The following is a 24,714-nucleotide window of genomic DNA, read 5'->3' on the forward strand; positions in this document are numbered from 1 at the left end:
CTACATGGTCACAACTGGTTTCTCTCTGTCTCACGAGTCACAGTGATGCTGTGTGGCCACCCACAAAATCCTGTCATGAAGCCCTGCAAGGCCTCCCATGAAAAAGTGAACAAGGAACAGCAGGTGAGGCACTGGCTCTGGGCAACTTTCAGACAGGGCTTCAAGATGATCTGGAGGTTTCAGAGGATTGTCACTTTAGAGAAAAAAGTAACAGACTTGGTCTCCAAAGACTGGTGACTCCAAGGTGTGGCTCAACACTCAGCTGACGAGGTAGTCAAGGCGAACGACATCAGCCCATGAGCCGCGCCTGGGTGCTGGCACTGCGCTCTCCCACCATCTGCTCCAGGCAGGCACTCCCAGCCATTTTCCTGAGGAGGAGGTGGACATTTGGAGGCAGAGTCTCCATGCTCAAAGCCTGCTGCAGACACTTTTGAAAGGTGGACCCCAGCCCTTGTCCCAGAGTGTCTCTTCCCCTGGCTGAGTCTGCCCCACAGGAACAGAAACAACGGCCTGGGGTCTGTTTCCAGCTCTGCTCCTTCCTTGAGGCTTCCGGCAGCTGTGATCAAAAGGCAGCCCTCACTAGGGGGAGTGCCCAACATCTTCAGTGACCTAAGAGCTCATAGTAAATGGGAACCAACCACTTGGTAAGCAATGCCCTGAGAGGGAAAGGGCTCCGGAAGTGAAAGTCGCCTAACATGGGCCCAGGAAGACAGCCACAGACAGGAACCATACCAGCCTGGAGGGTTTCTCTGTGGCCTAGTGCCAGGGCCACCTGGAGAGCAGCTGATGGCAGAAGGATTCAGGCCAGAGATCTGCTCATGATGTCTTCCTTCACTTGACGAATGTCCACACTATGCCAACCATGTGCCAGTTACTGTGCCACGGAGGCAGGGGCAAAGATACCACCTCACCCTCACTGAGCTCATGGCAGAGTTACTAGGACCTCCCCCAACTCCGCTGGGATGAAAATAATACATATTTAACCCTGTCTCAGCCATTAACTACACTAGTAAATAATATTTAATATTTATTAAATATTAAATACAGTATCTTGCACAGAACAAGGAGAAATTTGTGTATGTTAGGATAATTGCTAGAATCATACTAGGCAATTCCATCATTCTTTCCTCTCTAGAAAATGGTATCCATATAACCTTAATGACATTAAAGAAAAAGAAATATTTCTTCTATTTGGGGCGTGCAGGTGAGTGGGGAAGAAAAGGACTTAAAATATATTTTTAAAAATTAATATTATTATTTTGAGACAGAATCTCGCTCTGTCGCCCAGGCTGGAGTGCAGTGGCATGATCTTGGCTCAATGCAACCTCCGCCTCCCAGGTTCAAGCAATTCTCTGCCTCAGCCTCTCGAGTACCTGGGATTACAGGCGCCTGCCACCACGCCCGGCTAATTTTTTTGTGTGTGTTTTTAGTAGAGACAGGGTTTCACCATCTTGGCCAGGCTGGTCTTGAACTCCTGGCCTCGTGATCCACCTGCCTCGGCCTCCCAAAGTGCTGGGATTACAGGAGTGAGCCACCGCGCCTGTCCGTTAAAATGTATTTTAAAACTGAGTAAGAAGCAAGCATGCCAAATTCAAGTTTTCTTTTAATCCTTGAAGGTGTGGGTTACTGCCCACTGATACCCCCCCTCACACCTGCCCACATCTTTCACAAGGAATTCACTCCAGCCTTGTGCTAGAACAGACAGCCATGGCTGAGAAAAGCCTTTTAAAAACAAAGTCTGTTGGAGCAAACAGATCCTAACATCAAAACCTCTGAGCTGGCTGTATTCATTCTGCCAAGCAAAAGGCACACAGCTCTTCTGCTCTGTTGAAATTCAGTTTCCCTCAACAAGCAAAGAGTTCCCCAGAAGTCACCCTTAATGTCAGGTTTGCAAACGCTAAAAAGCATTGTTTTAAAAGTCTACTGCATAAATCCTCTAGCACATTCCAACATGCTGCCCATGTTACTCCTGAGAATCTTCCAGAAAGCGCCTCCATCCACTGTACTTAGAGCCCCTCTGCCCTACCAGGGCTATGGCAGGACTGCTGACTCTGGAGCGGTCACCACCAGAGGGCAGAAAGCACTTGCAGCAGCTGCACTGCTACCGTCCTCAGGAGCCAGGCAGCCCGAACCCCTTCCCTACTTCCTGGTAACCTGTGCTAAATTCTAGATCTTACTTTCACTTTTTTTTTTTTTTTTTTTTTTTTTGGAGACAGGGTCTTGCTCTGTCACCCAGGCTGGAGTGCAGTGGTGTAAGTATAGCTCACTGCAGCCTTGAACTCCTGGGCATGAGCAATCCTCCTACCTCAGCCTCCTGAGTAGCTGGACTATAGGGGAGTACCACTATGTCTGGCTAATTGTTTTTGTTTTTTTTTTTATAGAGACGGGGGTCTCGCTATGTTGCCCAGGCTGGTCTTGAACTACTAGCCTCGAGAGTAATCCTCCTGGCCTCAGCCTCCCCAAGTGCTGGGATTAAAGACATGAGCCACCGCAGCTGGTTTACATCAACTATGAAATGAATGGCAGGAACCATGATGATTAAAAAGTAGTGCTTGAGAAGGGGAGGCATGGTGTCACCCAGAAGCAGATCCCTCCCCACCCACACAGCCCTGGAGCCCCAGTCCACATGGCCTCCCTACAGCTCCATCTTCCCTTTAGACAAAGCCCGTGCTACACACCCACAGTAACTGCTAACCCTTCCCACACAGGACCTCCCAGAACCCTCGCAAAACCTGCGTTTGACAGAACAGGAAACGGAGACACCGTGACGAGCTGGTAAGGTGGGACCAGGATTCCACCCCAGTTAGGCTCCAGAGGTTGGTGGCTTGCCATCTTCACTGGCGCCCCCAGGTGCTGCCTCGCACTGCCTCCACTGTTCCCCAGAATGAAACGAACACCTCCAAGTTACGGATCCAGGGGAATTATTCTGAAGCCCCAGGAGCAGAGCCTTCAGTGCTGGTGCTGCTTACCACAATGTCTTGCCATGTTCCAAGAGCAACTTTTACCAAGCAAGTAGCTGGTGTTATAAACTCTTCCCACAACAAATAAACCCAAGACCAGGCCTAGAAAACTTCCACTAGCTATAAAACTGGAGTGAGACCCCAGACCCCTTCTTCCCTCTCTTCAGACTCAAACCCTGAGGACCACAAAGAAGGCAGCATGCTCCGCTGGGACCTGCAGACTGCCGCTTCGGTCCCTCTGCAGCTGCACAAGCAGGAACCAGTCTTTTGGGTCAGAAACTCTCCTTTCCCTAAGAACCGGTGTTAACTGTTGTTAAAGGTCAGAGAGAGCACTGTGGTTTCCACCCTCCCTGGGCATTCCTGGGCACTTGGTAGGTGCACAAGTAAGCTCCGCTCACCTCAGTGCCAAAACCACATCTTGCTTGGGGTATACAAAAGCCAGGAACACTGGCATGACGTAATATCACCCAAGGGATAAAGAAAGAGGCATCTGAACCAGTAGCCGCCTGAAGTGCTGAAGTGCGTGCCATACTCACTGTAAGGTTTTCCAATTCTAGCTGTCGCACTGTATAATATGATTTGATATCTTCAGAGATCAATGTTAATTTCAAGTTTGTGTCTTCAAAGATCATTTCTTTTTCTTCTTTTTGTGGCCAGTACTGTGCGCATTTTAACTGGGGGAACAAATAACAGTGAATTATTGTGAGCAACTGTTTTCCTATGGCAGGAGGCCTGGAGCACATTCCACAAGCTTCATGATAACCCAAAGACCTGGGGTTTTCTGAACATGGAAGCCATGGTCAGCACAGATGCCTGCCTCATGGGGAGATGGGGGTGGGGGCACGAAGCTGCTGACTGGGGCAGGTTGTGCAGACAGGGCTCAGACTTCCAAACCCATCAGCTCCCTGGTCAAACACGGCAATGGGGTCCCGCAGGGCTCTGACGCTTTCTCACAGTCTATGAGGTGAAGCCATATTGTACAAAAGGCTTTGAAACTCCTCTATGTAGCCATTTCAAACATTACACAGGACCGGATCAGGCTGCTGGCATAGAATGTAGGTGCCTTACTCTGCACAGAAAACTCACAGGCAATTAAAAATAAAACTGGGAGAGACGGCAGGTGAGGCCCTTTGGAAAGGCTGAACGGTTGTCACCAAATGCAGACTCCCTTTCAGAGAAGGCTTGGAGACGGGCTCCCCAGGGCTTGCCCTTTCATTCTGGTTTGGTTCAGTTCATTCAGAAAAATACTTTTGATGTTCTATTTTGATAATCTGAGACACTATTTGATGTTCTTGATTTAAATGTAGCTTGTTAAATTTTTCTTTAAAACAAGCAAATTTATGAAAATTTGGTTTCATTTAGGGTCTAAGACAAAAACGGACTCGAATTTAGTGACATTTACTGAATCTGCCTCAGTTATGCAAACGTTTCTGCTCATGGATAACTGTTGTGGACAAAAATGGCAGATCAACAGGGGCAGAGCTACTGGGTCAGCCTGACCATGTGCCTGGACATAGGGAAGCTCAAAGCCCTTACGATTTTCAGCGAAAGAAATGTCAGTGTGTGTCAACAGCTCTTTGGCAAATGACACTTGCAGTTCACGTGCACTGACCCACTCAATACCTCCTCTGGGGCAAAGGATGGTGTGGGTGAAGGGAACCACTTCAGGGCCAGCTGTCTGTGAGGAGAGACTGCTGTACCCAGCAGTGACAAGGTGGGCCATGGAGGAGGGCTGAGGGGGAAATGCTACAGACAGGCAGCAGGAATTCAGAAGAGGGAAATGTTTCAGGTCAGCCAAAGTTACAGGAAAGAAAGATCAGAGAAAGCTCTATGCAAGGGGCAGGTTTTGAAAGATGACTAGGATTTCCTAGGCAGTGACTGCAAATAAGCCAGGCTGAAAAGAGCAGCTGGAGAAGGGGCCAGCAGAGGCCCAGATCACAGCCGACTGGCAGCAGGCCCACGGACCTGTGGCATCATCTGGGGGCAATGAGGAGCCAGGAAGCACTTGAGGAGGGTGAATATAGAACCACAAATGCCTATTGGTCCTGCTCTGCTGAAGCTGGAAGCTGCCCAAAAGACAAAACCAAAGCAAAATGTGGGAGAAACAAATTAAGAAACACCAGGTTGTGATGCCAGCATCGCAGCAAACTTCTCAGTGCCAGACCAGAAGCCAACAGAGCTTTCTCAAGAGTCTGGACACGGGCCTGTCTGAAGTCTTAGCCAGTTTCATCCATGTCACCTTTCTGGATCAATGATGAGTTGCCAAAAGTGAATTCTTGAATGGGGACAATCTGTCACCACTGAAGCAATTCTGCTACTCAGCATGGAGGCGCTAATTACATGGCAAGACCCCCACCTAGCCACAGTGGGTGTGGCAGCTGAAAGCAGGAACTTACAAGAACGTGAAAAGATGCATTAATCCCACACTTCTAACAAGTAGATCTTATAATGCCTCAAGACCCCAGAAACAAGAGACTGATCTGATAGGTTCCACACCACCCATGCTGGGGTGCGCATTCCACACAGTGAGCAGAGAAGGAAGCAAAGAACAGAAATGCAGGAGGAAGAGGCCACCATTCCTCATCTCATGAGCAGGGTAGATGAGTCTTAAATCTCACCTCCAGAGAGCAAGCACTCACTTTCAAAACCAAACCTAATGCCTAATAACCCTCTGTAATCTGGATAAAGACTAAGACTTTGGAACTGTACAAGAGGAATTCTGTCATACAACTAAGTGTCAATCACCCAATATTTATTTTTAAGGACTCTCAGGTGTCTACAGCAGCAAGCTATGCCCTGCCATTTCCAATAGAAATTTTTGTTTTAAACACATAAAATTTTTAAAAGGCACAAGATCACTATTTTCAGTTACCCTATTACATTGATATATACTGCCATGAAAAGTAGATAGATTTTTATTAGAACATAGTCCTTCACTAGGCCTCAAATTGAGTCCTATCTTGGGTTGGCACCAGAGAAACATGGCGGTGCCAACATGCTGGCATCTCTTGTAGTTGCTGTTTCCACCATGAAGGCAGATGTTAAAGAGTCCTTGGGGCCTTCCCAAACAAGTGGGCAGGCGGTGTTTAGAAAACCTATGAAAGACATCTACATTAACCCTGTGACAGGTAATTTGGTTTCGCCAAAAATTATTAACACAGAGAACTAAGTAAGTAATTCTTAACACAGAGAACTAAATATGAGAGAAAAATGAATTATACGGACCCTGTTATACAAAGTGCAGTGTCTTGTGCATGAAAGCACCTGAAAGCAAACGGCAGCTTTAGTGAGGATTTCAGGAGAGAGATACAGGTGAGATTCTGCAATGGCCAATTAAACTGGCCTTGCTTACTTCCCCCATCTAAACAACAATCCCAAACCTTACGCCATGGTGCAGCCTACACTGACGTGTCTAATGTCAATCCTTAAACAGAACCAGTGAGAACTCTAGCCATCTGGATGACCCCACTCTAACACACACAATCATCTTCTGCAAAACTGGTTTCCAGGAAGCCCAGGGTCCCAAAAGACAACAGGCATGTTTGCCAAAAGTAAGAGGGAGCATCCTACACTATTTGGTGAAGGAAGGAAATTAGAAAACAAGTATGCATTAAATGAAAACTCCCCAAAAGCTGGTTTTACCACAAGCTGTGTGGATCATTTATAATTAGATTAGCTGAGCAAATAAGATACTATAACTTCTCATGATTTTTCCCAGCCAGTCCTCTGGGAGGGATAATGCTGATACAGAATTGAAAATGTTCATCCCAAAGAAACTTTAACAATCTCAAACCATACATTGTTTTTCATGCCAATTTGCATGCCCAAGTAATCCTCCAGTGGAATGGGATACTTAACAAGGGAAAGTAGGGACTGCTGGCACAGTTATCACAGTAAACTACAGCAAAGCCAACCAGCCATGTTTTCGACGCCACCACAGTAACCCAAAGGGAAAAGTTGTCACAGTGGATCTGTGGGCCATTTGTGGTCAGCCTTGGGTGACAGACAATGAAGCACAGGGCCTGGTGAGGCTAGAACACGTAACTACAGTGTTGAACACTGCTCAAACACATAACCACAGCGCTGGACACCACTCCTTGCTGTAACGTGACAATGATTGCTAAAGCAAATCTTGTGCTAACAGCAAAGAAGTTTTACCAAACACTTAGCAACAAAGAAATAAATAAAAAGCAAATGCTACTGTATCTGGTAATTTCTGAATAAATGTCTTGATTTAAAATTCCCAACCCTCAATACCATCTAGAGCAGTGGTTCTCAACCAGGGGCAATTTGGCCTACGAGGGGACATTGGACAAAGTCTGGAGTCTAGATAGAAACACAGCTGACTGCCACATCTGGGGAGGGAGTGCTACTGGCACCTGGTGGGTAGAGGCCAAAGATGCTGCCAAACATCCTACAATGCCCAGCACAGCCACTCCCCGTCCAGATCCCTAGCAGAGAATGATCCAGCCCAAGTGTCAGTAGTGCTGAGGGTCAGAAGCCTGCAGATGGAGCTGTGCTGAAGGCTTCCACAGGCCGCCAGGCTTCCCCCTCCCTCGCAGAGTGTGTGTGCTGTGAGAACCTGATGCTTTGTTTCTTTACTCAAACTTGCTGACGAGTGGTGAAGAGTGGGGGTTTGCTTCACATTTGTAACTTCACATTTTACTAATCAAGCTACTAAGGAGGGAAGAAAAAATTTAAAAACCACCTTTCACTGAAAAAGTTATTTTCTAAGACAAGATACATTATATCATCAACAGAACACTCAGGCAAGCTCCCTATCTGTTATTATTGGGCAAATAAATACTTTCATTTTTTAAAAAAGTAGGCAAAGGCAAAAAAACAAAACAAAACCCCAACCCCAAAACAAACCAAACCAAACCCCTATGATTTTAAACATGCGCTGTCCCAAGAGGAAGGCTTTCTGCGAGTAACTAAAGCCGTTTCTTTGTGTGTGGTGGAGGGAGAGGCTTTGTGGTTAATGCTTCAAGTTTTCACTGCTGAAGTTTCCTTTGATGTGTTGCTTCTTAACACTTGGATTTTTACACTCTAGGGCCATGACTGTGCTTTTTTTTCGGAAAGGTGGCCTCCCTGGAGCCCCCACGTTCTTCTGTGGCTGGAGGCAACTAGGACAACTGTGAGAACAATGTCCCAGCTGAGCCTGGACCTGGCAAGGCCCAGGGACACTCAGTTCCCTGCTCCTGGGCCACACGTTCCTATTGGTCTCCACGATCCTTAGCTCGTCTCCTCCTGGACCCCGCAGCAGGGCTGGCAGTGCTGGGGAGCAGCGAGGGCAGGGAAGCCAAGGAGCCTGTGGCCCTGCTGAATGCTGGCCTGTGCCTGCACAGGCAGACGGTCTACAGAGACAGTCTACACAGTCTACCCAGGATGGTCTACAGAGACTATCTCCACAGGCCGGTCTACAGAGACAGTCTACACAGGACAGTCTATACACGATGGTCTACAGAGACGGTCTACACAGGACAGTTTACATAGACAGTCTACACAGACAGTCTACACAGGAGAGTGGCTGCCCAGAGATCGGCTATCCTCAGCTATTCCAACAGAGTGAGGAGGGCAAGGGAGAGTGCAGGCAGTTGGGGAGCTGTGGACAGCCATCCAGGGGTGCCTGGAAGTGGGATGAGCATGGGCACTGGGACTCCTTGGCCCAGAGAACATGGTAAGAAACTAAAAACGAAAAGTTTGTCCTGGCTAAAGTTCCAAGAGCGGTGAGAGGTCTGTGTCCAGGGGCCTAGGGCCAGACCTGCAGGGTTCTGTAAGCCACACCATGCATTAACCTGTGAGGCAAAGGGAACCACACAAACGTTTTCAGCTGGGAAGAACTGTGGTGACACTTGGATTTGAGAAAGCTCATTCTGGAAGCATGGTACAAAAATGAACTGTGGTGAGTTGAGAAGGAGAGGTGGCTAGACCCAGATGCAAGAGGAGTGGTGGCCTGCACAAATGGACACCATGCAGCCACACACTAGCCCAAGGGGTGTTTGAAAAGTTGCAAGAACTTAGAATGACACACATCCTGAAGTCAATGCTCACTCCGAAGAGGTATGGCAGGGCAAGCATCTGGGTACTGGATTGAGGCAAATCTCATCTAGAGTCAGCCACTCCCACAGCTCCGCAGAGGTAGCTACACTCTCACCAGACAAAAAATCAGACACCATGAAGATGCACTAAGAATTTGCTTTTCAATAAAAGCAGGTCTCCATAACTCCACACACAAGTCCACACTGTGATGAGAGTCGCAAAGACAGCGCAGGTGGGCGGAGCACCACACGCACCGCGCTCTGGAGAAGGTGTGGGCGAAGAGGTCCATGCAGTTCTTCCGCTGCCTCCCTTTCATTCACTTCATTAAGTGGTTGATGACCAACATGCATTTATATGCTGCTGTTTTAATTTTTTTAAATAAAAATACTACATAAAGGAAATACAAAAGCAAGAAAAATAATTTAAAAATCTGGATGAAATGTTAACTGTATGGAGTGGTGCGCATGATCACATACACAGCAGATGAATCCGAGACTTACCGAACCTTTCTCCATCACTCTGTTGAGCATGACGACACCCCTGCTTTTCTGTTCCCACACCATCTCCCAAAAGTGACCACATGTGTTAGGCAAAGGGCCCTGCAAAGACACAATAACACAACATGTGACATCTGAAACCTAACACGCCACAGCGTGAGCTCACCTTCTGTAGTCAGCTAATGATAGCGCCCTCAGTCCCCACAGCTTAGGCAGAGTGGTGGCTGAGGCTGCGACAGGGACCCACCTCTCTCTGCCTGGTGGTCAGTAACTGCAGCTCCATTTTCTACCAGGCAGCAAAAGGCCATTTCCGCATCTCAGTTCAGGGCTGGCCAACCAAGGACAGAAAAATGCCGATTCTGCTTTCTGGCTCAGGCAGGCCAGCTAAGGGCCTCCACTGAGATTCGTCCCCAAGGCCCTTGGGCTATGGGACAAAACTCCTTGGTGCAGATGAGAGGCGGTGTGGGGGCGTGACCAACCACAACACTCCTCTCGGTTCCAATCATGTCATCTCATGACCTTGGGCAAGTCACTTCATCGCTCCCTGGTCAGTTTCCCCATCGCTTACTTGACTAATAATAGTACCTATTCACAGAGCTGTGAAAATGAAGTACATTCATTTATATAAAGTACTTAGCACAGTCCCTAGATGCAGTAAACACACAATGAAATGTCAGCAACTATTCCTACTAACAGCAATGAGGACCCTGATGGCAGACAGCCTCCCTCCTTGGCCCAACAAACTTAGGAGATGTAGAAACACAAATGGTCATTGAGGTGGCCCAAAGGGAACAGAGTCACTGGGGCATGAGGGTGTCTGCTGAGCAGCTGGCCCATTTCACTCCAGCTCACCTGGCAACGGGCACAGATGTTTACTGGGCACAGGGTATGAATGCCTTGAGTTTGTCTCAATTATTAGCAGTCGCTGGAAGAGACATCGCCTATTACCTCCACATCAGAACCTGTCATGTCCTCATGTCCTTGGCCAGCATCACTTCTCATGGTTTCCATTCTCATCTATTTTCATCTAAGCTCCATTTTTTGTTTTTTTTTGGAGACAGAGTCTCGCTCTGTCACCCAGGCTGGAGTGCAGTGGCGCAATCCTGGCTCACTGCAACCTCTGCCTCCCGGGTTCAAGCGATTCTCCTGTCTCAGTCTCCTGAGTAGCTGGGATTACAGGTGCACACCACCACACCCGGCTAATTTCTGTATTTAGTAGAGACGGGGTTTTACCATGTTGGCCAGGCTGGCCTCAAACTCCTGACCCAAGTGATCCGCCCGCCTCAGCCTCCCAAAGTGCTGGGATTACAGGTGTGAGCCACCACACCCAGCCTATAAACTCCTTATTCTTAAAATCTTCTCCCTTTAAGTCCCATCACACTTGGCTCAACCATGCTAGCCCTCAGTGTCCTCTCACTTTCTTTCCTGAGCTCATCTTGAACTTACTGCCTGAACAAGACAAGTCAGCACTCCCTGTGTTGAAGGGACTTAGAGAAAAGCAGGCCACATTTAACTCTTCCCTCCCCAGTGAACAGAAAAACAGCTCCTGGCAGCCAGAAATCCCGTGGTACATGGCTGATGACCTGGGCCTTGCATTCTCCACCCTGGCATGAAGACTCCAGTCACTGCAGCTCTCCACTACTCCCTTCATGTCTTCCCTAACTCCCAGCACCACCCCAGTTTAGAACGGTCTGAAGGATCACAATCCCCTAAGATCTGCAAAGACACACACCACACTTAGCTGACACTGCACAGGGGAGGTGAAAGAGGACCCCTTGGACATTATTCTCTGCTCTTCTATACTTCCGACTTTTAAAAAATGAGAAGACAGACTTGTATTATTACATAATGATGTAATATAATGAAAAAAAATGGGAAGGGTGTTCTTGGTTTGGGCACTAGGAAAATGTTTCAGTCATAGTGTCCAGGGGTGATACTTTGGGGTCGGGCTGCCTCGACTCCCTTAGTAAATCCCCAGGGCAAAGAGAAACTGTGTAAACAGTTTCTCGACATCCCCAGTGCCACCTCACAAACCAGACAGAACTTCCCACGTCCCAAGGAAGTGCTAGGATGCGGGGTAGGCAGGACAGTAGCACAAGTGTACATGGTCATTTGCTAATGCAACACTTGACATGATACACCCAATAACAGGTATTTAAAGGGCTTCCTGACTCCACACCAGAGCTGAAGGGCTGAAATCAGGAAGCAGGAAATTTGACTTCTCCAAAAAGCAAAGTCCCCAAGAAGTCACTTTTGCCTCAACCTCATCCCCAGACCTCTCCCTCCTTATCAACCCCCCTCCCCCATAAGCCTCCCCTAAATACCCCAGTGGTGCTGGGAGGACCAGGGGCTCAGGGTCTGGTAAAGGCCTGCCCTGTATTCATGTACCAAGAACTTACTCAATGGCCCCACAGGACTGAACACAGCTAGGCTGATGCTCTACATCCCAGATGACGAGAGGCATCTGGGCTGATTTTGGTCATAAATGGGGAGCAACTGGGACGAGACAAAAAGGCAGTGAAGAAAGGCCTCAGTTGAACGCACCCTGACCTAGCTCCTTGCTCAAAGCAGCCTTTCTTCATACAGCATTCTGGCTTCCCCAGAATTTTAATTTCCAAATTATTAAGCAAAATTACAATGTTCGAAATCACCCTATGGCCTAAAGCCATATAAGACTAAAAGCTGACATGGAATGAGAAAACAAAAATTATGATGAAAAACAAAACAAGAAACTCAGTCTTTTTAGACCAACTTATAGGTAACAAGTTAAGACTTGAGAATATTAATTAAAAAGCAACTCTTTTTATCCTCTTTCCCAGATACCCTTTTGGTCACAAGCCACTGAGTGTTTTACAAGAGGCTCAATTATTAAACCACTTTCAGGATTTTGTTTCCATAAAGATGCCAAAAGCCAACAAATTTTAAGTCATTTTTCATGCTTGTTCACATGATCTAATGATGCTTTTCTTCTGGGCCAAAGAATGAGAACCATGGCGAGCTACTCTGAATGGCTCTGGACAGAGATTCCTGGTCTACTGCTAACGTTCTTAGATTTGCCATCACAAGTGCTTGATGCTCTATGACAAATACTTCTGGAAGCAACACAGGTACAGACCCTCCTCCAGCCATGACTGCTGCCTCTGCCAACAGACCACAGGCAACTCTGGCATTTTAATGTTGTTTTTTATAAGCTCTCATTTCCAGCAATATCATCTTACGCTTCCCAGAAAAGATTAGCGTTCCTTACAACCAAACTGAACCTCTGAAGGAAGATTTTCCCCCTTCCTTGTTGCTTTTTGGTTTGTTGAAAACCTGACCTTCTAAAGGATGTGGCAGATTTTATTTGAGGTGTGGATAACAGCACTCTCAAACTCTTTTGACATTAAAAAAAAAAATTCAGACAATCTGCTTACCTGGGTAAGGATGTAACTCCTTTGGGCTTCTTCCATTTTTATCAAACTAGCATTGATATAGTCGTTATCTTCTTGATGTAGTTTAATCCGACTATGGTCAACTGAAAGGCAAACCAGAACTCAGAGGTTAAACCCGGAAAAGCTGAATGTGTCCATGCAAGTGCACACCCTACAGAAAAGCAAAGGTGAGTTGGTGGCATTAGGGGCATTCACACTGGCTGAAGCCCTGTTTTAGTTGAGATTAGTCATCAGTATGGGGTGACTGGGATATTCTGAAAGGGTTTTCGGAAGTGTTTGAAACTTCACACTATGAAGCAATAGCGGTAAGCCATATTACAATATGGATCATGTCCTATCTGGGAAATCTGTTCTCAGGTCATATCTTGTTATGACACTTATTACTCTCCCCTCAAACCTTCCAGGACCAGAGGAGGGCATCAAAGGATCTGTTCTCTGATGTGTAACTTTTTTTTTTTTTTTTTTTTTTTTTTTGAGTCAGAGTCTTGCTCTGTCACCCAGGCTGGAGTGCAGTGGCACGTTCTCAGCTCACGGCAGCCTCCGTCTCCCGGGTTCAAGTGATTCTCCTGCCTCAGTCTCCCGAGTAGCTGGGATTACAGGCACAGGCCACCATGCCCACCTAATTTTTGTATTTTTAGTAGAGATGGGGTTTCACCATGTTGGTCAGGCTGGTCTCGAATTCCTGGCCTCAAGTGATCCACCCACCTCAGCCTCCCAAAGTGCTGGGATTTCAAGTGTGAGCCACCCATGCCTGGCCGACATAAACTTTTAGAGAGCAAAAAATATGGTGGCTTCAATCTTTAAAAGGGAACAAAATCCACCATAAATTCCACCTAGTCCCTACAGCTGTTGCTAGTACAATGAGCTACAGTAGGTAGGATTTAAGATCGAACTTCAACCTCACCTCTGTCCAGTAGTTTGAAGATTAAATGACCTAAGTACACAGCAGCATGAAGTCATACCTTGACCTTTATACAAGGTTTTTGTTTTTTTTAAGTTCAAGTATAATGAACTTCAATGATTCTAAATTTTTAAAATTCAGAGCATATCACAAAGACATTTGAAAGAGAATTTAAACCCAAACACTGAAAGTATATTAAATGTACCTTTTGGTTTTTAGAAATAAACTCTCATTTGGAAGTTCTGCCCCAGATCACTAAAAGAAAAAAGCCACTTTTTTTCTTGTGTCATTTGTTTGTCACAAAAGCAGTAGCTCCCTGAGGGCCACTTTCCTTATCCTGTTAGTAGAGCTAATAAGAGCAGGTGGGGACCTTTATTTCTGGCACAGCACAAGGGACAATAAACTCAGGTGACCACCCATAAATAGTACCTTCTCCCCGCGTCCAAAGGGGAAAGGAGATATGAATGGGGATAAGTGGTCCGGGGCTTTTTGTTCTAAAGGAGGATTCCAAAGAGAGATGTCTTTGAGAACCAGCCACCATCTGGAATATTGTTTCTCATTATGGACGCTTAGTACACATAAAGATACTTGGATAATTTTTAAGTGGATCATAGAGATAAAAGACCTCAAAAAATTATGTAATGGTATTGGTGGGTTATGTGAGTGGGTTCAAACAGCACTGGGTGACTCTGGGCAAACAACTCACCTCAGAGCCTTGGTTTTTTTAACTTGCCAAACGGTAGGTGACAAGAGGGTTGTGGGAAGAGTCATGAGCTGAGGTGTATACAGAGCCTCGTTCAGCAAGTGCCTGTAACTGTGGACTGCTGTCATCACCAGCAGCACCGTGAGCTGGGCAGCAGGTGACCTTCCACCTTGACTCATTCTTCCCCATAACCTTCACAGCAAATGACTGTTTCTACTGGAGGATAGGAGTAGGGGAGAAAGATAAGAGGAGTGGGATTGGGAGTGAAAAAGCTGGAGACTTGTTTCCCTGGAAGAATTTTTTTTTTTTTTTTTTTTGGCTAGTCAAGTAAAGCAGTGGGGATGGAGAAGGAACAAAGAAATCTGTAACTGGTTGTGATCATACAGTTGCATATAGTTGTAAACACTACTGTACTTGGACCAGCCCCTGGAAGAATATTTTAAAAACTGTTTTTTTCCTCTGTAAAACTGATTCATAAAACCATTTAGATAAGAAATGTTAAAAAATGTAGCAAAGGAACATTAAAGACAAGATTATTCCCTAATTAGAGCAAGTACAGCAAAAGCTAGAGACCCAGGGTATCCTGGCACCATGTGAAAGAGGTGAACGGTGACGGTTCTGTCGCGTTCTGATCAGCAGTCTGGAGGTTTCTGGCAGGACCTCACAGCAGAATCACCAAGGTTTTTTCTTTTTGTTTTTAAACAAATATCAATGAGGTGCCTCAGCTGAGACGTGCTAAATCAAGAGTACCATGTGTTGGCGCCAATCATGTCACCTGATAACCTAGAAGTGCACTTCAGATGCTGGTGACAACCATCCCCACCACCGACAACATTTATTGAGTACTTATGTCTGCGTGAGGTACTGGGCGCTGGGCTAAGCGGTTTATGTTGCTTCATCTTCACACACTCCTATGAGAGAGAACAACCTGCCCAAAGCCACTCAGCTCTAAGTGGCAGAGCTGACACACAAAACCAGGCAGGGAACCATGGTGGCAAGCCAAGAGGCACATGTTCTACACCAAGTCTAAGTCCATTTTTAGACCCCTTCCAGGAATCTGGGTGCCACCTAAGTCAGATCAGGATGCACTGCTAACCCTTCTGGCAGAGAACAATGACAGCCACCACTCCCAGCCATGGGCACAGGACCTGCAGGAAGTGCTTACTGGAGGAATGACTGGATAATCTTCTGCATCCCCGGCAGAGCATCCTACCACGGAGACGTTGGCAGCTATGACCCCTCACTGCCTGACAATGTCTGAAGACCTGGAAGGGGGTCAAAAAAGCCTCTGTGGCCTAGAGGAGATGGCGCAGTTCACGTCCTGTACTCATTCCAGTTTTCCTTGCTTTATGCAAATCCTAACATGTTAAGTTATTTACTTGTCAGCTACCGGCAGATTGACAGCCAATCATTCAGAAGGCGGACAGGGCTGCCATAGGCCAGCAGGCACACTGACAATCTTAGGAAGAACTAACAGCAGGAAAGAGGGAGAAAAATGACAAGGTTGGCAGGGGTGGAGGCAGTGGGGACTCCAACCAGAGCTGCCTTGCATATTCAGTGCAGGGGACAACAGTGCCCACCCCTGAAGGCCTGTGTGGGGCTTCACTACAGCTGAACACAGTGCTTGTGCTCTAACAACGCTACTGCTGAGTCATCCAGAAAAGCTTTTATTATGCCTGCTATCCTCTGCTTCAGCTGGTAGGAAAATGATTCATCACAAAAACAGTCAAAGCTAAAAAAAAGTGCTTTGAACCTCACTGAATTTTCCAGAAACTGAAACCTCAGCCCTTCTATAATGGTGGAAAAATGAGCCATTACTATAAGTCTCTAATGCTTTTACTATAGGAAACAATCGAGTCATAAACCTCTGCTACATTGATTTATTATTATATTTATTATTATACCAAACCCCGAGGTGAAAGGAATCTTGACTAAAAGGGCCTGCAGCAGAGGAAGAGCAAGACTGGTGCCAGCCACGTGGATACTTACAGGGACTGACGTCTCTGTACCTATTTCGGTTTTTGTTCTTAGGAAGCTTGGCCACTCTACATGGGAAGTCACTGGCTTCGTGTCGAATATCCTACAAAAAAGAATAAAGACATTTAACTGACTGCCAGGCACTGAGGAAGACTCAGCAAAGAAACAGACATCAAAGAGAGCTGGACAGTATGGGAAACGCAAGGTGATAATTCAGAGGTCTGTATCAGGTCATGGGGGAAAACCGAGGAGGAACGAGCACAGGCCTGGGGTGGGAGGCAGTGATGTGGGGCAGGAAGATGGAAAGATAAGGAAGAGGGCAGAGAGACAGACAGGAGGGACAATTCACTCTGGAACACTCCGCACAGCAAAGGCATGGGGGCTGGAGATCGCATCTCATGCCAGGAACAGTGAGTGGGCAGTAGGAGGTACGACAGACGGCTGGAGGACACGGTGGGTAGCCCAGATCGCGGAGGCCTGGGAGTTCCAACTGCAATTTCTATAAAGCTACGATTATTAAAAATAGATAAAATGTACTTTCATGCCAACAAACTATCCAACTGCTTTCCTAGGAGGTGGTAAACAAATCCTATCACCCCTGTTTCAATGGAAGACTACACCACGGCTCCTGATCACACCTAAAATTCCACTATAATCACATTAAACAATCTTTTATTTGTATTTGTTTTATTACCAAAAAATAAAATACACAAAACAATGCGAATGTACTTAATGCCACTAAACTGTGTACCTAAAAATGGCTAAAATGGAACACTTTATGTTTTGTATATTTTAACCATAATTTTTTTACAAAAGACACCGTCCCCCATGGTGGGAATAGGAGAGCAGACAACAGCAATAGAATTCTGGAAGCTGGAAATCAGGCTGATTAGTGGTTGGCAGTTGTGAGAAAGCAAAATTACAAGTGAACAGTAAGAAAGCCAGACTGCCCGAGATTTTCACTCCAGACTCCTCCAAAGGCTCTGGCTGTGCTCCCAGTCAGGAAGGAGGAGTGAGATTCCCTGCAGGGGACAAAGGTAGAGCCATCTGGGAAGACCTGGATTGCCATCTCATTCCCTAAGCTCCTTCCCGGCTCCTCAGACTTCTGCAGAAATCTAAAGACATACTTTCTGGAAAAATATAAACCAGGAGGTCTATGAACTGCAGCAAGACTGCTGGCACAGTGGAAGATGTGAGCGCTCCACCAAAAATGGGGTAAGAGCGGCCATGCACAAGCCAAACACCAGGAACTCGAGTCCTTTTCCCCAAGAGACACTCACACTGCTGGCAGCTAGACCCTTCTCCTCCAAGTAGGAGGCAGAACATCTCTAGATAATCTGACCAGGCAAAAGGCGTAACCAAAAGATATCCTCAGACTGCACAACTGGCAGCCTCCCTAGAGGCCCTGTGGCTAGCGCAGTGTTGACAGGCCCCTTACACCTGCTCAAGACTCTCATACTCCAATAAGCCCTTACTCTCCACCACATGCAGATACCAGTGATGACCAGATACAACAGGAAAGTCTCTAACAAAAAAACAAAAAACAAAAACCAGAAAGAAAAACAACAACAACAACAACCCTTAGAGGACACAACCTGCAGAGAATAGAAAGATTTAAAATATATACTAACATACTCAGAAAGAAAAGTCACCCTGCACCTACGTATTGAGAACAGAACGTTCTATAAAATAAAGATGTCTCTCGAAACTTAAAAACAAGATAGCAAAAACGACAAGTTCAACTGAAGAATCAAATAAAAGTAGAAGAAATCCCCCTGCCCAAGAAAGTAAAGTCAAGGAAAAAAATAGAAAATTAGCAAACAAAAAAATACAAGGAAAGAAAACATCAAAAAGTAATTGAAGAAAACCTCCCCGACCCATCCAGTACTCTGCATAATGACAGAAACAGACCCGTTCTAAGGCACAGTAATTGCAATCCCAGAATTCTGCGGACAAAGAGAATGTTCTGTACGTTTCTGGGAAGAAAAAACAGTTCACTTTCAAAGGATGAGGTGATTAGCATAGCTTCGGACTTTGCAAGAACACTGAAAGCTGGCCAGCAATGAAGCAATGCCTTCAAGATTCTAAGAACAATGATTTCCACCCGGAATTCTATACCTAGCCCAACAGACATGAAATGAGAAGGGACAACAAAAACATTCCGAGGTGGGTGGATGGCCTGAGGTAGGAGTTCAAGGCCAGCCTGGCCAACATAGTGAAATCCCATCTCTATTAAAAATACAAAAATTAGCTGGGCTTGGTGGCGGGTGCCTGTAATCCCAGCTACTCGGGAGGCTGAGGCAGGAGAATCACTTGAACCCAGGAGGCAGAGGTTGCAGTGAGCTGAGATGGCGCCACTGCACTCCAGCCTGGACAGCAAGAGCAAAACTACATCTCAAAAAAAAAAAAAAAAAAAAAAAAAAAAAAAAAAAAAAAAAATTCCCTGACGTGTAAGGTCTCAATACCTTTATCATCCATGCTCCCCTTTTCTCAGTAATCACCGGAGCATCTTTTCCACCTGAGTGATTAAATAAACCAAGAAAGAGAAAAATATAGGATACATGGGGGGTGGGGGAGAAAGACCTAAGAGTGAAGACAAAGGAAATTTCTGCAAAAACTGGAGGGAGAGACAGCACGGTGACAACTACATGACAGACATGGGAAGTGAGCAGGCTGGATTGGAGGAGGATGACTCACGAGATAGCTGTGTGAACACGCTATCCCAGCCATGCCATACCAACCATGACCTAACAAAACTACCAGAGGAAAATGAGAAGACCTGAAATTCAGGAAACTGGATATCCAGTAGAGAAGAAAAGTAAAGAAACTCTCAAGATGACAGCTGTTGAGTGGCAAGTCTATACACCAACCACCCAGATACATGGAGAATGGAAATTTCAAGTGGGATGTCTCCAACGAAAAACTTGAAACTGACACCGCTCTGTCCAATACAGTAACCCCGAGCCACATGTGGCCAGTCTGACAAGAGATGTTCTGTAAGTGTAAAATATGCATTGGATTTTGAAGACTTATAAATAAAAGCAAAATATCTCAAGTATTTTAAACATTGACCATTTATTGAAATAACATTTTGAACAAACTGGGTTAAGTAAAAGATACTATTAATTTCATCTGCTTCTTTTGACCTTTTTTACCACGGCTACAAGAAAAGGGAAAATCATGTATGTGGGTTGTAACATGTGTCTACTGGACAGCACTGCCTGATCTTGTGGAAAATTGTTCTGTAACAATTTTTACTTCTTCTGTAATAAGAAGATATGGGAAGATTAGCAAAAGGTACAAAGAAAACTATGCAAATAAAAAAGAAGGCAATTATCATGGGGTGTGGTGGCATGCATCTATAATCCCAGCTACTTGGGAAGCCGGGGCAGGAGGCTCACTTGAGCTGAGAAGTTTGAGATGAGTCTGGACAACATGGCAAAACCCACCTCTACAAAAAATACAAAAATTAACCCAGTGTGGTGACAAGTATCTGTAGTCTCAGCTACGCAGGAGGCTGAGGTGGGAGGATTGTTTGAGCCCAGGAGTCCTGGGTTGCATGTGCTATGCTGATTGGGTGTTCACACTAAGTTTGGCATCAATATGTTGACCTCCCAGGAATGGGGGACCACCAGGTTGCCTAAGAAGGGGTGAACTGGCCCAGGCTGGAAATAGAGCAGGTGGAAATTCCTATACTGATCAGCAGTGGGATCATGCCCACGAAGAGCCACTGAACTCTAGACTGGGCAACATAGTAAGATCCCATCTATTTAAAAAACAAAATAGGGAAAAAAAAGTCAATTATTAACAACAGAAACGTTTAAAAAAGAAACACAGTACAGTACAATACTATCTGTGACTACGTACAGAGGCAAATAATGTAAACAATGAGTACCGATTTAACCAAAAGGTAAAACATTGGGAGAATGGGGGAGGTGAAGCAGAGGGGAGGAAAAGAAAGGGGATGGCTGTTTAAGAAAACTAAATCCTCCTCCTTAGTAATGGTCTCGATTAATATACCAAAAGATAGACATTTTGAGGTGGGCACGGTGCTATGTGCCTGTAGTCTCAGCTACCTGAGAGGCTGAGGTGGGAAGACCGCTTGAGCCCAGGAGTTCAAGGCTGCAGTGAGCTACGGTGGCGCCACTGTACTCCAGCCTGGGCGACAGAGTTAAGACCCTGTCTCTGAAAAATAATAAAAAGAATGTATAAGTTTAAAAAAGATAAACATTTTGCTTAGAAATATGGAGATACAAACAAGCTGTAATCAATCAGCAGAACAAAGACTGGGAGTGGTGGTTGATGAGAAAGACCAGAGAAATAGTCTGAGGTGGGGGCGGCAAACCACCAGATTTTGTTTTTTTCAAATGATGGGGTTTTGCTCTTGTTGTCCAGCCTATTAATTTCATCTGCTTCTTTTGACCTTTTTTTAACTATGGCTACAAGAAAAGGTAAAATCAAGTATGTGGGTTGTATTGTACGTCTACTGGACAGCACTCACTGATATTATGGAAAATTGTTCTGAAATAGTGCGATCTCGGCTTACTGCAACCTCTGCCTCCTGGGTTCAAGCAATTCTCCTGCCTCAGCCTTCCACGTAGCTGGGATTATAGGCATGCACCACCATGCCTGGCTAATTTTGTATTTTAGTAAACAGACAGGGTTTTACCATGTAGGTCAAACTGGTCTCGAACTCCTAACTTCAGGTGATCCGCCTGCCTCGGCCTCCCAAGGTGCTGGGATTACAAGTGTGAGCCACCGCACCCAGTCAAACCACTGGATATTATCATAAACTGATTAAGGTACTATTTGACTCCTTGAGTCATGTGCATATTCAACTTAGATTTTAAAAAATGTCCACATTCTGCTATTCTGCTTATTTATTTACAAAACTATAAAATGGCAGGTAAGAGTTTTTGACTCATACTAGAGAGCAACTAATAACAGAATGATGGAGCTGGGAGTGGTGGCTCACGTCTGTAATCCCAGCACTTTGGGAGCCGAGGTCGGAGGATTGTTTGAGCCCAGGAGTTCGAGATCAGCCTTGGGCAAAAAAATGATACCTCGTCTCTACAATAAACTTAAACAATTAGCCGGGTGTGGTGGCGTGCACCTGTGGTCCCATCTACACAAGGGGTTGAGGCAGGAGGATTACTTGAGCCCAGGAGATTGAGGTTACGGTGACCCACAAATGCATCACTGCACTCTAGCCTCCCTAACCTGGGCAACAGAGCGAGACCCTGTCTCAAAAACAAAAACAAACCCCACACCAAAAAACGACAGCATGATGACACATTACAAACCTACCTAAAAGTAAATAAATTAATCCAATAGTAACACGTCCACTGCATCACTTACAGATGAGATTAAGCTTTCAGGGAAACGCCATACAGCACAGAGAGGAAAAAAAAAAAAAAAAAAAAAAAAAAAAAAAACCTGAAAGAGTAAAAATCTAGGTCTTAAATTTGTTGTTCTACTTATCATTTGGAAGCATTCAGCAGTGAGTACAAATTCTGCCCTTGAAGTGAAAAACAATCTGGTCAGTCCAGCTGGTGTGACTGGATGAAGACGTAAGAAACATCTGATACAGATAAACCACTCAGCTAACGAATATATACTCGGAACAAATAAGGGCCAAAATGTCAATAACAGTTGCAACTGATTTTATTCAGCCAAAAGGATTATGCATATGTACTTTTTTTGGTGTGTGTGTGCATGCCTGAGAGAGAGAAAAATAAAAAAAAAAGAAGAGATGGAAGAAGGAAAACGTGGAGATGTCATTTAACAAAGACATTGGGAAAATAAAAGGTATCTACGTAATACTTTTTTTAAAAAAAATAGATTTTAAAATTAAGGTACACTCAGAGTAAAATGCAAAGATCTTAAGTATGTACTTCAGTAAGTTTTTAAAACTGCCTTTGAGGTATATTTTACAAATAATAAAACATACCCACTTAAGGGTTCAGTGAGTTTTAAGCAATGTCTACAACCATTTAACTATCAATGCAACCAAGATACAAAACATTTCCATCACCCCAAAAAGTTCACTTGTGCTTCTGGTTCCAGTCAATTCAACCTTCCACTCCCACTCGCCTACTGCCACCAAGGGCAACCACAGTCTGCTTTGTATTGTTCACATTTTTTTCCATACCATCTAACTAACTTACTGCATTTACTAGCACACAGTTTGCATAATACTTTGAATTCTCTGTTTTTCTTCCCGATACTGTTAATTTGTATGTCTTCTCTTTTTTCTTGGCCAGTTCAGCTAGAAATTTATCAATTTTATTGATCTTTACAAAGAACCAGCTTTTCAATTTAATTGATTTTCTTTGCTCTTTGTTTTATGCTTCATTAACTTCTACACTTATTTCCTTTCTTCTTACTTTGGATTTAATCTGTTCTTTTTCTAATTTCTTACAGACAGCATGTAGTTGGGTCATGCTTTTTCAATCTAATCTGACAATCTTCATCCTTTAATTCAGGTATTTAGAATATTTACATTTAATACAACTATTGGCATGGCTAGATTTAAATCTGCCATGTTGCTGGTTTAGTTGCTTTCTATTTGACTCATTTGATCTTTGTTCCTTTTTTCCTCTATCTCTGCCTTCCTTTGAATGTTTTCCTTTTTTTTTGCATCTATCTTATCTCCACCATTGGCACATTAGCCATCTCTCTTTATTTTCACCTTTAGTGGTTCCATCTGGTTTACAATATGCATTTAATTCATAAAGGTCTACTTTCAAATACTAGTGCATTTTACCAAAAATATTACAACAGCAATTGTCCACTTACCCTTTATGGTATTATCATACATCTTTACTTCTATGTTATAAATATATTACTTTTGCTTTAAATAAATTTTAAAATGATAAAAATATATTTCATATTTATATATGTCACTTTTAGCAGTCCTCATTCTTTTAGATATATCCAAATTTCCATCTTTTATTATTTCTCTTCTGCTTCAAGGACTTCCTTTTTTTTTTTATGCTAGTCTGCTGGCAACAAATATTCTGCCTTTATTTTTTCCCCAAATAAGTCTTTATTTCACTGCCTTTTTTTTTTTTTTTTTTTTTTTGAGAGATGTGGTCTTGCTGTTGCCTAGGCTGGAGTGCAGTGGCGGTCCTAGCTCACTCCAGCCTTGAACTACTGGACTCAGGCAATCCTCCCTCCTTAGCCTCCAGGCTAGTTAGAATTACAGGTGTGGACCAGCACATCCAGCCAATTTATTTCATTTTATTTTTTGTAGACACAGGGTCTGGCTATGTTGCCCAAGCAGATCTCAAGCGATCCTCCTGACTCAGGCTCCCAAAGTGCTGGGATTGCAGGCATGAGACACTGTACCAGGCCTACTTTGGTTTTTTTTATTTTGCTGAAGGTTTGTCGAAATGCTTGAATCTGTTGCCTTATAGTTTTCATTAAACCTGGAAAAAATTTGAACATTATTCCTTCAAGTATTTTGGGGGCAGACTTGTTTAATATTGTTCCATATGTCACTGAGGATCGCCCCAATCCACATTTTTTTCCTCTCTGTACTTCACTTGGGTATATTCTCATATAGATGTTCACCGTTTTTTTTCTTCTGCAGTGCCTAAACTGCTACTAATCCTATCCAGTTAAAGTCTCATTTCAGATACTGTATTTTTCTTCTTCAGAAATGGTATTTGGTTCTTTTTCTTCCATTATCCTCATTATGTTGTTTTTCTTTAAATCTACTAAGTTATTTATAACAGCTGTCTTAATGTCTTTATCTGCTAATTTATCATCTGTCATTTCTGGGCTTGTTTCTATGTCTGATTTTTCTTCTAGCTTAGCATCACATTGTTTGCTTATTATTATTACTTCTTGTGTATCTGACGGTTTTCGGTTGAATATTTCTACCAAATATCCTATGTATTACGGAGGTCTGTCTCTCCATTCTGGCTGATGCAAACTTGAATGAGTGCTGGGAATTATCCATTCCCCAACAGTTGTTCTTTATCCAAGCTCATGAAGATACAGCCTAGCAAGTGTATACTGTATCCAGCCAGACTCAAGGTGATCCCTTTGCAGATTTCTGGAGTTATTTCTGTCACAGTCTGCTCATCCTTAGTACCCTGCTCTGCAAATCCTAGCCATTTCAGCCTCCTTTGAACCCCAATCTGCATCCTAAACTCAGCAAGATCGCCAGGCAGAAAGTTCATCCTAGGGCTCATAC

At 44.6% G+C, this 24,714-nt stretch overlaps 1 protein-coding gene across 1 annotated transcript in view; it reads right to left on the bottom strand.

Annotated features, from left to right (window-relative positions):
* The window catches only part of PTPN1 (protein tyrosine phosphatase non-receptor type 1), a 73,795-nt gene that overhangs the window by 7,091 nt on the left and 41,990 nt on the right, over nucleotides 1-24,714 (bottom strand). The window contains exons 2-5 of the mRNA XM_008014238.3: nucleotides 16,524-16,614; nucleotides 12,913-13,013; nucleotides 9,503-9,601; nucleotides 3,497-3,634 (exon numbers count right to left, since the gene is read on the bottom strand). Coding sequence (XP_008012429.1) covers nucleotides 3,497-3,634; nucleotides 9,503-9,601; nucleotides 12,913-13,013; nucleotides 16,524-16,614 — 429 coding nt within the window. The remainder of the gene's footprint in view (nucleotides 1-3,496; nucleotides 3,635-9,502; nucleotides 9,602-12,912; nucleotides 13,014-16,523; nucleotides 16,615-24,714) is intronic.

The sequence above is a fragment of the Chlorocebus sabaeus genome, chromosome 2 (assembly GCF_047675955.1).
Source record: "Chlorocebus sabaeus isolate Y175 chromosome 2, mChlSab1.0.hap1, whole genome shotgun sequence".
NCBI classification, from domain to species: Eukaryota; Metazoa; Chordata; class Mammalia; order Primates; family Cercopithecidae; genus Chlorocebus; species Chlorocebus sabaeus.